Below are 12,135 nucleotides of genomic sequence, written 5' to 3'. Positions count from 1 at the left end.
TCCCCAGCGCCCGGGCCATCTTTGCTCCAATGGAGCCTCGGCTGCGGAAGGGGAAGAGACAGACAGAGAGGAAGGAGGGGGGGTGGAGAAGCAAATGGGCGCTTCTCCTATGTGCCTTGGCCGGGAATCGGACCCTGGTCCCCCGCACGCCAGGCCGACGCTCTACCGCTGAGCCAACCGGCCAGGACCTACATCTACCTTTATACCCTACATAGCACCTAGGCCTGAGAGGGGGCGCACGGCAATTCAACAAGCTGAACCATTCATTTATCCATCTACCCAGTATCTCCTGATAAAGCTTCATGAGGCAAAGACCTGCCTTGCTTTTCTTCATCTCCTCAGTACCTAGACTGGGACCCAGTGACGGCAGATGTTCACCTGTCTGATAAGTGAGCAAGTACTCACTGGTACCAGGCCCTGTATGAAGAACACTACACACAGAATAATGAGTAAGACAAAGCTCACCATTTGGTGGGAGAAAAAGTCCAGCACCAACCAGCCTAGTGCAAGGTGGACAGTCAAGACTATGAATAGGACGTGTGGGAGTGTACGGGGAGAATAACCAGTTGGGCCAGGAATGAGGACAACCAGGAAGACTTCCTCAAAGAAGTGACTACAGTGGCACAGTGGGAAAGGGAGTACAGATTTCCACGACCCAAAGTCCAAGGTCATCTTTGAGGCCTCCTCACAAGCCCCGGACCACAGAGGGTGTAGGGAATGGAGAAATGGATGGAGCAAAAGTCCGCTCCTGGAAAGGGAGGCAGTAATTTCAGTTTGAGAGTGAAGCACTTCTCCAGCAGAAGACTCAATCTGTTCTATGCACATATTGCTTTACTACTATATTTCTACAGCAGTCTAACCCTTTCTTCATCTGCAGATGGGGAAACTGAGGCCTTGAGATATTAAACAAGCGCCCCAAAGTCACTGGCCACCAGTGACAGGAGACCTCTGTCCTAATCTAGACCCTACCTCTACACTTCCAGGTTGTGACCCTGCTCTGTCTTCCCTCTTCCGAGGGCCTGAGGGGCTCATACAGGTGCAGCGAGGACACACTCAGGGAGAAGGACTTAAACGCAACCCCAGGGAGTTAGATGGTGCAAAAAGAATAGCCAAGCATCAAGAAACTTGGAACACTGCATGATCTCCTCCTGGGAAAAACACCACTCAGGAACTTCGGCAGGTAGGGCTGTCCTGAGGGTGGTCACCGCTGACAGTGGGAAGAGACCACATCAATCTCCTGCAGTCACTGGTGACCTCAGCTCACATGACCACCCTGAGCCATCAACTTGCCCAACAGCCCTTCAGAGCCCAGAGCTATGTGATACCCCTCTAAGTACTCCAGCCCGCGCCCCCGGAACCTAGGGCCAACAACAGGCCTCACCCACCTTAGGTCGTGCTGGGGAGGGCCGAGGCCTCTTCTTCACTTCAATCCAGTTCTCAGAATCCAGGTCAGGCAGGCTGGCGGACAGGCCCTTGGGCAACGTCTTCAGGTTGCTGACCTCCTCTGTTTTGGTTGGCACTGGGGTGACCGCACGAGGAGAGCCAGGCGCCGACTCTGAAGGGAAGAAAGGTGAGGTCCTCAGTCCCCCAGTCGTCCTCCTGATGCCAGCCCCGAGAAAGACTGCTGGCCAGAGGACAAGGGCAAGGGCAAGCACCCATATGCCGGCAGGGTACCCACCTGTCTCCTTCTGGTAGTGCTGGCGGGGCACAAACTCAGGGCAGTTGATAAGCTGGGAGAAATCAGTCTGGGAATAATCCACTATTGGTGGACCAGGAAGAGGCCATTTCTCCGGCTCCTCCCTCCTGCGGACTTTCTCATCAACAATCTCCACCACCTTGCTGTCCTTTAGGGCCTGCAGGGCAGAAAGGGAGAAGATGCAGAGACAACCCGTGATCAGACTGAGACTGAGAAGCCAGCAGCCTGGGCCCCCATGAGCGCAGGCATGAGGCCTGCGCTGGCAGGAGCATCAGAACACTGGCATCACCTTCCACGACTAGCGACCCAGTGAGATAGATGTTCAAACTCTCAACAGCTCATGACATGAAGAACACACTTGCCCTCTGACCCTGCCATTCTACATCCAGTAATCTGCCCTAGAGAAGTATCTGTACAAACAGGTGACAACTGGTATACTACAGACATAAAAGGTCACTCAGAACACTGTCTGTAATAGAAAAAATATGTGGAAATTTTCTAACCTGCCACCACAAAGGCAATTTAAATCAACTATGGCACCTTCACTGAATGGAATACCACTCAGACATTAGAAACCAGCTTCATGTGTGCTGAGGTGCAAAGAGCCACAGAAAAACAGGTCTAGGTCAGTGAGTGTAAGACCCCACTGGTGTTTAAGTAGAAACATACAAATATAAATTTTTCTAGGATCCACTAATTAACTGATTATAGGTATTTGCATTTATGTAAGAAGGTGAGGAGTAGAAAGGGGAAGAAATTTTTCTTTTAAAAGTCTTTTAAATTGAGCCTGACAAGGTGGTGGTGCAGTGGATAGTGTCGACTTGGGATGCTGAGGTCCAGTGTTCGAAACCCCAAGGATGCGGCTTGAGCCCGGGGTCGCTGGCTCAGCTGGAGCTCGCTTCCACTCCCCCCCCAGCCCCCACCCCGGTCAAGGCACATATGAGAAAGCAATCAATGAACAACTAACTCAAGGGCCACAACTACAAGCTGATCCTTCTCATCTCTCTCCTTTCCTGTCTGTCTCACCAAAAACAAAAACTATGTATCTTCTAAATGAATGGGAAAACACTTCAACCTGTCAGAACAGACTGTTGGTGAGGCTGGGGAAAAGAGGCACCCTGATATACTACTGGTGAGAATGCAAAAGGCGCAAGCTCTGAAAAGAGCATTAGGCAACAGCTAGCAAAATTTTACATGTATTTGCCCTTTAGTTCAGCCATTCTTCTTGTGGAAATTTGCACCAAAGACACACTGGCAAAATTATAAAAAGATATAAATCCAACTGTAAAAAGAATTGAAGATTATCTTTCTATTATATACTATTGTGCTCCCAAACATACTAATTGAAAAGTGAAGCAGGTGAAGAAATGCACATGTTATAGGTTACCATTCACCTAAGGAAGAGGAAGGAGGCAAGGACATATAGAGGTGTGTGCCTGTATTTAATGGAGGGATTCCTACAAGGGAAGAGAGGAAAAAAGGTGGAAATGAGAGAATTTTAAGTCAGATTTCTATGAATACACTATGTCAACTTGAAATCATGTAAATGTTTTATGCAAATGTAAAATAAATAAGAAATTAGGGGAGAAAAAGCAATCTTGAGAACAAAATGAACTAATATATATCAAGGTACAAATAACTACCTGAAGATTATTTCAAATAAGTTGAAAATACAGTAACTTCACTCTATAAGTAGAGAAAAAAACACCCTTTTTTAGTAGTTACAGAGATATTTTAAGAATAATGCATATCAACTTGTGAGGTCAAATGAATAATTATGCTAATGCCATGGAATAAAGGGGTAGTTAGAAACAAAAGATCCATGGGGTTAAGTAAAGACTATATATAGTCCTAAATTTTAATAGAAAATATCAGTATAATCTTATGATTTATTTAAAAAAAAGCTCTAGAAGCCCTGGCCAGTTGGCTCAGCGGTTGAGCGTCGGCCTAGCGTGCGGAGGACCCGGGTTCGATTCCCGGCCAGGGCACATAGGAGAAGCGCCCATTTGCTTCTCCACCCCTCCGCCGCGCCTTCCTCTCTGTCTCTCTCTTCCCCTCCCGCAGCCAAGGCACCATTGGAGCAAAGATGGCCCGGGCGCTGGGGATGGCTCTGTGGCCTCTGCCCCAGGCGCTAGAGTGGCTCTGGTCGCAACATGGCGACGCCCAGGAGGGTCGCAACATGGCGACACCCAGGATGGGCAGAGCATCGCCCCCTGGTGGGCAGAGCGCCGCCCCATGGTGGGCGTGCCGGGTGGATTCCGGTCGGGCGCATGCGGGAGTCTCTCTGACTGTCTCTCCCTGTTTCCAGCTTCAGAAAAAAAAAATAAATAAAATAAAATAAAATTTAAAAAAAGCTCTAGAAATAACGGCCAATCAAGTAGCAATAAACACCTCTAAAACTCAAATGTGTGGCATCTAAATATCATAAATATAATTTCCCCAAAGCAGAAGAGCTAGAGTCCCTTGAACAAATGGTCAATTCCAGATCTCAAGCAGGAAATGTGCAAGATGAACAGAGCCCCAGCAGCCAAGTATGGGACAGTTTGATGAAGCATATCAACTGCAATAGATTGAAATAAAATATGTTTGCATCTATAAGTTTGTAATAAAGTGGAACAAAAAAAGCCCAAGCCTTATGGTTGGAAGTTATTAGGGATCAACTCATAATTCTGAAAACTGGTTGATAAAAGGGAAAGAGCAAGCATTTGTCTATTGTTCCTAAATAAACGATATACCTCTTGGTAACTGAATAGTTGATGACGCAAAGATCATCCTTAAAGAAGTATTTCAGTTAACAAGTGAAGATGGATCGACAGAATTAGCATATCACCATTTTGCAACCCCCAATGAAATAACAGGCAATGATTACCAACAGAAGCTTCTTTCACAAGAGGGAGAATCAAATTATCTATAAAATACTCTTGACAAGGAGGGGTAATTCTTAAACCTGAATCTGATCAGGCCTCTATATCACCAATTCACAAAATACTTGGAGTATAGAACATGTTAAATGATACCATTATCCCTCCTACAAGATATACAACCCAGTTTATTCAAATGATAAATTACAAGGAAAAATGTGTGTGTGGGGGGCCCAGATAACCTGAATCAGTAGAGCAAATCTGCACCTGACATAATATTTGGTGATCTTAAGGAATTAATACTTTACATGTGATAATGATATGGTGATTATATATATATATATATATTTTTTTTTTTTTCAATCTTTACTTATTGATTTTTAGTGGGGGGAGGAGAAACATCAGTTTGTTGTTCCACTTATTAATGCTGTCATTGGTTGATTCCTGTATGTGCCTGACCAGGGACTGAACCCACAACCTTGGCCCTGATAATTTGGGATGATGCTCTAACCAACTGAACTACCAGGCCAGGATCTGATTATATATATTTTTAACAAGTCTTTATCTTTTAGAGCTAGGTACTGAAACATCAGTTTATCTGATACTTTCTTCAAAGTAATCTGGGGGAGGAAACACTTTAGGGGCAAGTGGAGTAAGACCTATGCTGAGGACCCTGAGCTGTAAACTGCTGAGGCTGCTCATGGGTTCATTGTGTCAGGTCAAAAACTTTCCATAATAAAAGGGGAAGAGAGGGAAGGAAAAAGAGAAGGAGGGAGCAAGAAAAGGAGAGAGGGAGCAAGATTGGCCAGGTCTTGGAACTTGACCAGAGTAAGCCTAAATCAGGACCTTTCTTTCCCGGCACCCCAGCCGCAGGAGGGGGACATACCGCAAAGATGAGTGAAATGTCAGTGGTAAGGGCCTGCACTCGGTGGAAAGAAGCAATAAGAGTGATGGGAAGGAAACCGTCAGCATCCATTTTCCGTCGCAGGAAGAAGTCTCGCTCTAAATTGTCCACGCTGAAGTAGTACTCACTAGAAGGAGGGGAGAACAGGTATGACTGCTGTATCATTTACAAATATACCTTCCTCGTTCTGTTGTACATCCGTCACCTCGCGCGGCCTCTGACTTACCCCCGTGATCCTAGTGTACACACAATGGTTGTAAGGACTGAAAGAAACGGTACCCTCTCATGGCTCCCCAACCGTGGGCCAAACCATTCCCTCCACCCTTCTGCCCCTTTGCAGCCTGGCTAACCCCTTCCTCTTCTTTTCCTAAAACACTATCACTCCCCGCCATGATCTACTTCCTTGAATGGTTCCCTACTGAAGTGGTTAGAAGTCGGTTTTGCAATCAGAAATGGATTCAACTATGTGCCTTGTCAGTGCCAGTTTTAAGATACTGGGCCTGTTACCTTAACTGTAAAATGGGGATAAGACCAGCTCAGTGGAATTAAGTTGGTAACTGTAGGATTAAATAAGAGAATGTCCAGAATTTAGAACTGGACAGAAACTGAACCTCACCAATAGTAAGGACTCAATAACTGTCTGCTAGCATTCTGGCAATGCAGCCATTATAAACAGAAGCACCACAGGGGGCAGGGTCTAGACCAGCGGTTCTCAACCTGTGGGTCGCGACCCAGGCGGGGGGTCGAATGACCAAAACACAGGGGTCGCCTAAAGCCACTGGAAATACATATTTTATTTAAAAATGTATTGTGGCCCTGGCCGGTTGGCTCAGTGGTAGAGCGTCGGCCTGGCGTGTAGAAGTCCCGGGTTCGATTCCCGGCCAGGGCACACAGGAGAAGTGCCCATCTGCTTCTCCACCCTTCCTCCTCTCCTTCCTCTCTGTCTCTCTCTTCCCCTCCCGCAGCCAAGGCTCCATTGGAGCAAAGATGGCCCGGGTGCTGGGGATGGCTCCTTGGCCTCTGCCCCAGGCGCTAGAGTGGCTCTGGTCGCAACAGAGCGACGCCCTGGAGGGGCAGAGCCTCGCCCCCTGGTGGGCGTGCTGGGTGGATCCCGGTCGGGCGCATGCGGGAGTCTGTCTGACTGCCTCTCCCCGTTTCCAGCTTCAGAGAATAAAATAGAAAAAAAAAAATGTATTGTATAATAAACATGTATTTCCCGATGGCTTTAGGCGACCCCTGTGTTTTGGTTGTTCGACCCCCGCCGGGGTCGCGACCCACAGGTTGAGAACCGCTGGTCTAGACAGTCTGTTAGTGATAACTTTAGTTCCAGCCAGAGCAGCAACTAAAGGGCCTAGACAGCCCTGCTCGGCTCCGCTGCCCAGCGCAGGCAGCCCCCAAACCCTACCCACCTCTCCAGAAAGGCTCCCACCCACTCACATCTGGCGCTTGATGTAGTCTTTGAGCAGCTCCTGGTCCACGCTGTAAAGCTCAGTGCTGCTGACATTGTCAAAGTAGTAGGTGATGTTGTTCATATACTTGGGGGTTCGAGGCCCCTCTGCACCATCAAACTTTCGATAGCTGAACTGATAGTCAAAATGAGCTACAGGGAAAACAGGTGCCATTGAGGGAGAGATGTGATCCCTGCCCACCGCCCCACCGTACTCCCTGGGACATCCCAGAGCCCAAAGGGGTCTCACGTACTTCGAGTGCCACCCCGGCCGCGTCCCCGACCACGACCACGCCCCCGTCCACGGCCACGGAAGGAAGTCCGTGCCCCACCAGCCCCATCACTCTTCACACTCGATGTCTCGTCCTGGTCGGGCCAGGCAGGCTCCGGTTTGGTCTCTGGTTGCCAGGCTGGGGTGGGGGGAGCCACAGGCACAGGCATGTAGGTGGCAGACTCAGACCCTATAAGGAGAGAGGCTCTGGTTCAGGCCTCAGGATGGCACTCATGCCCGGGCCCTCCCTAATTGGCAGTGCATACCTTTGATCTCCCCGCGGCTGGCCGGTGGGTGTCGTGGCTCTGGGGGGCGAGCAGGGCGCGAGACCAGTTTCTCTCTGGGCACTTCAGTCTTCATGTCTATTTGCAATGGGACCCACTTGTGTTTGTTCCCTGGAGGACAGCACGGGCACACGAGAGAGGCTTGAAGAAGGTCCCTCCCAGCCACCCCTACCCCCAACCTTCACCCCTGTCTGGGGCTTCAGGCCCAGGTCACAATCTGGTGACCTTGGATAATTCCTTCCGCATGCTGGACCTCCTTTACAGCTCTAACATAAGAAGGTCGTGGAACTCAGTGCGCCGGGCACGCCGGGGTGACTCCAGACACGTTTCTCCATGGTCAGAGAACCCCCTTCGGTAGCCAGACACACAGCCGCCCAGAATCAAGACTGAACTCCCAGGCTCCCTTCAAACTCGTGCCAGAGCGCTGGCGCTGCGAGCTGAGTGAGAGCCCTCCGTGCAGGACGTGTCCCTGTGAGGCAGCCACTCGCCCTGCCCTCCCCCCCCGGCCGGTTGGAAGGAGACGCCATACTGAGCCGTCCTGGGTGAGAGGCTCCGACACACTCTAGCAAGATGGGAGGAATCAAAGAGCTGCCATTCTGGGCCTGGCCGCCTTACACTGAGCTGTCAGGTGAGAGAAACAGACTAAACCACTGTTACCCTGGATCTCAATTAGAGCAGCCGGACTTGTGCCCCAACCTCAATATCAGCCACAGCAGTGGGAACTCTTGTCTTTAAATGAAATCTCTGGCCCTGGCCAGTGGCTCAGTTGATTAGAGTCTCGTCCCAACATGCCATGGTTGCAGGTTCCATCTCCAGTCAGGGCACATACAAGAATCAGTCAATGATACATGAATACGTGGAACAACAAATCGATCTTTCTCTGTGTGTGTGTGTCTCTCTCCCTTCCTCTCTCTAAAAATCAATGAATTAAAAAAAGAAAGAAATCTTTCATGGGACAGCAATACTCAGGACACACAAAGAAGACTCTGAGACAGGGACCTCACCTGTCTGGTGACTGCTAGAGCCCCACTGCTCAGAGCAGGGCTTGTCTAACGAGGGACCCGACAGACCGAGGGCTGAAGTGAGACTGCTGCCCAGAGGCTGCAGCTGCCACACCCCTCGACTTCTCAGGGCTCCTGAAGTTCCTCTGCAGCCCTCACTTTCTGCCATGGCACAGTGCTGCCCTGTCACCTCCCCCAAGCCCTGTTCCAAGTCACTCACCTTTCTTCTTCTGACCCCCGCGCTGGCCGTCCTCATCCCCATTCTTCTCCTCCCCTGATTCATCCGATTTGGTTTTTGGGCTCTCTTTACTATCGCTGCCCTCTCCTTTCTCCTGTTCCTTCATGTCCTTTTTGGGTGGCGGCTTACGGGTAAGCTGAGACTTGGGCTGTGGCTGCAGCAGGAAGTAAAGTAACGGGAGTGTGGTGAGCCTGAGAGTCCCCCGGGATGGGACAGAAGGAGCCCGTCACTAGAAAGACAGGGCATGTGATGGAAGGTTGGGCTGGATGTATTCTAAAGTCCCATTTTCACGCCTGAGATGCTTTCAAAGAAAAGCGTGGTCACACAGGCTAGAGGTGTAAGACAATCTGTCTCTCTAGGTTCTCCAAGTCTAAGTGAAAGAGACAGTGGACAGAAGGGCTGGGGCTCACAAAAGTCAAATGTTTCCTCCCTACAACAGGACAATATCCAGGTAGTTTGTGGGATGGAGGAGATGCTGGCCCTCAGCCTGTTCACACCAACCAGCCTGCAAACAGGCCAGAAGCCACAACCAGGGAGGGACCTAGACCATCAGCCCCTCCTCTGCTCGGACTCAAGACAGCTATAAAGCTTCCCCATGACACATGGTCCAGAGGCAGGTACGTGGCCAATGCACTCTCCTGCTTCACTCACTGGCAATCTAAATGCAGTGATGGAGAGCACAGGTTCTAAAACAATGCAACACAGCTCACTTCCAGTCCCCCACCTGGCCATCATGGGCTAGTAATTAACCTCTCCTATCCTTAGTGACCTCGTCTGTAAAATGGGAATTATTAAAGGACCTACCTTGGAGTCACAGTGAGGGTTAGATGAAATGATGAATAAACAGCACCTGACAGTCCCTTATACAAGGCCAAGGCTCAAATGATGACTTAGTTATTTCATTGCTGCCCAATTGTACCAACCGTTTCTCTTAAGACCGGAAGCTTTGAAAGCTTGGGAAGCCAAATGTGTACATGTAAGACAGAGTTCCATCCTACCCTTTCCTTTCCTCAGACTCACCTGTACACTCTTGTGGGCTATCTCTCCAGGTGTGGGCCAGTTGATTGCATCTCCAAAGTCACCAACCTGCAAAGCACATTCTGTAAGGGTCCTGGGGTGGCTCTGTGCCTACCATTCATCCCCTCACCCAAAACACGGCTTCATCAAGAGATCAAGAGGCCAAAATCAGTCTGCCCACTAAGACCAGAAATACTAGAGGCCCAAAAGGGCATCTCCTTCAATTCAGAGAGAATCCAGAACTACCCAACAGCTCAGAACCACTCAACTAGGACTGGAAAGAAGTCACCACTTCCAGGAAGCCCCCTTAGGTTGCTCATTCCTATTCCTTACCTTGCTGCCTTTGCGCTGTTTAGGAACTGCTGCCCTCACCACCTTTGCTGGAGCAGAATGTTCTGCGGGAACAAGAAGGGAGAGATGGTTATTCAGAGTCTGTAGGAAAGGGCCACCACCAGCTCCCATCCCACTAAGCACCCTGCAAGGTTCCCAAAGGAGAAGACTTGGCAGAGAGATAAAGGATGCATGCTCAAAACCAATAACAATTTTACCAGCCTTTCTGAAGAAATCATGGAATCAATCAGTAGCCAAAACCCCAGGAACTTGACTGAGGTGGAAGGGCTCTCACAGCCCTCTCTTCTCTTGTAAAAGGAGCACTGAGGCCTGGAGAGGTCGGTTCAAGGCAGGCTAACTACAGGCCAGAGTTAGCACTCAGATTCTATAAAGGAAGGGGCTAAAAGACCCTCACTGGTACTAATATTTTAGAAGTCTGTGTGTGAGCAGACCTAATCATGGGGAAGGCAAGATAAAAACCCTAACTGGGCAATCTAGAAGTTTAGGAACCTCTTGTAAGCCCTCACACGCCAGGGCAGGCTTAGTCCTCAGTGACCTGTGGTCAATGGGAGTTAGCCACTCAGGAAAAATTGTCTTCTAACTTCCAGGGAAAAAAAGACCCCATTTGACTCAATGGTCTACTTTTTGGAATTTATTCTAATGACACAAATTAGACACATGTTTACATTTATGTACAAAGATGTTCACTAAAGTGCTGTTTATCACTTCAAAATATTGAAAACAACATTCATGCCCGACAGTAAGGAACTGGCTCAATTAAATTTTAACAACTTTTTTTGTATTCTTCCGAAGTTAGAAACGGAGAGGCAGTCAGATAGACTCTCACATGCGCCCGATCGGGATCCACCCGGCATGCCCACCAGGGGGCAATGCTCTGCCCATCTGGGGCATTGCTCAGTTCCAACCAGAGCCATTCTAGCGCCGGAGGAAGAGGCCACAGAGCCATCCTCAGCACCTGGGCCAACTTTGCTCCAATGGAGCCTTAGACAGAGAGGAAGGAGAGGGGGAAGGGTGGAGAAGCAGATGGGTGCCTCTCCTATGTACCCTGACCGGGAGTTGAACTCAGGACTTCCGCACACTGGGCCAACACTCTACCACTGAGCCAACCGGCCAGGGCAAAGTTTTAACAATTTTTTTTTTTTTTTTTTTGTATTTTTCTGAAGCTGGAAATGGGGAGAGACAGCCAGACAAGACTCCCGCATGCGCCCGACCGGGATCCACCCGGCACGCCCACCAGGGGTGACGCTCTGCCCACCAGGGGGCAATGCTCTGCCCCTCCAGGGCGTCGCTCTGCCGCGACCAGAGCCACTCCAGCGCCTGGGGCAGAGGCCAAGGAGCCATCCCCAGCACCCAGGCCATCCTCGCTCCAATGGAGCCTTGGCTGCGGGAGGGGAAGAGAGAGACAGAGAGGAAGGAGGGGGGAGGTGGAGAAGCAAATGGGCACTTCTCCTATGTGCCCTGGCCGGGAATCAAACCCGGGTCCCCCGCACACCAGGCCGACGCTCTACCGCTGAGCCAACCGGCCAGGGCAAAGTTTAACAATTTTTATAGTCATTAAAAAGATAGTATCTCTAATGATATAAAGAGATAAATAATAAATGAGAAAAGTTACAGTTCCATTTTTATAAAACAAATAAAAAATGTGTATATGCACATATACATAAGTAAAAACTCTTGAAGGACACATAAGCAGTTATGGAGTTAAGTAGTACGTTATAGTGATTTAATTTTGTTTGGAATTCTCCAGCCACTTCACAAAAGATAGGCATGTGCTTTTAAAAAGAAAATAATTTGTGTGTGTGTGTGTGTGTGTGTGTGTGTGTGTGTGTGTGTGTGTGTGAGAGTTAAGGGCATGGCTCTGGTCCCTTCCACACCTACACTCGTGTAACACGGTTCTGAAGACTAAGGGTTTCTGAACCCTTCCTTCCCCAGAGACCCATGAGACCCTGTCCACCCACTTCTCTCCTATCCCTTGGTCTCCACGGGTGGCCAGCCATGCCAGGGCAAGAGCTGCCCCCACTCCCTGAACACAGCAATTTGCAAGGCTGATCTCAAAAGGAATGTT

At 49.4% G+C, this 12,135-nt stretch overlaps 1 protein-coding gene across 3 annotated transcripts in view; it reads right to left on the bottom strand.

Moving 5' to 3' along the window:
- LARP1 (La ribonucleoprotein 1, translational regulator) overlaps positions 1-12,135 on the bottom strand; it is a 90,177-nt gene that overhangs the window by 13,242 nt on the left and 64,800 nt on the right. For all 3 annotated transcript variants that reach the window (XM_066343822.1, XM_066343820.1, XM_066343821.1), the window contains 9 exons: positions 10,053-10,114; positions 9,723-9,788; positions 8,685-8,856; positions 7,446-7,574; positions 7,163-7,369; positions 6,899-7,061; positions 5,444-5,588; positions 1,679-1,853; positions 1,386-1,555 (listed from right to left, as the gene is read on the bottom strand). In XM_066343822.1, coding sequence (XP_066199919.1) covers positions 1,386-1,555; positions 1,679-1,853; positions 5,444-5,588; positions 6,899-7,061; positions 7,163-7,369; positions 7,446-7,574; positions 8,685-8,808 — 1,113 coding nt within the window. In that variant the 5' untranslated portion in view covers positions 8,809-8,856; positions 9,723-9,788; positions 10,053-10,114. The remainder of the gene's footprint in view (positions 1-1,385; positions 1,556-1,678; positions 1,854-5,443; positions 5,589-6,898; positions 7,062-7,162; positions 7,370-7,445; positions 7,575-8,684; positions 8,857-9,722; positions 9,789-10,052; positions 10,115-12,135) is intronic.

The sequence above is a fragment of the Saccopteryx leptura genome, chromosome 6, assembly GCF_036850995.1.
Source record: "Saccopteryx leptura isolate mSacLep1 chromosome 6, mSacLep1_pri_phased_curated, whole genome shotgun sequence".
NCBI classification, from domain to species: domain Eukaryota; kingdom Metazoa; phylum Chordata; class Mammalia; order Chiroptera; family Emballonuridae; genus Saccopteryx; species Saccopteryx leptura.
The sequence above is the reverse complement of the archived record's forward strand: the minus strand, read 5'-3'. Positions and strand labels throughout refer to the sequence as shown.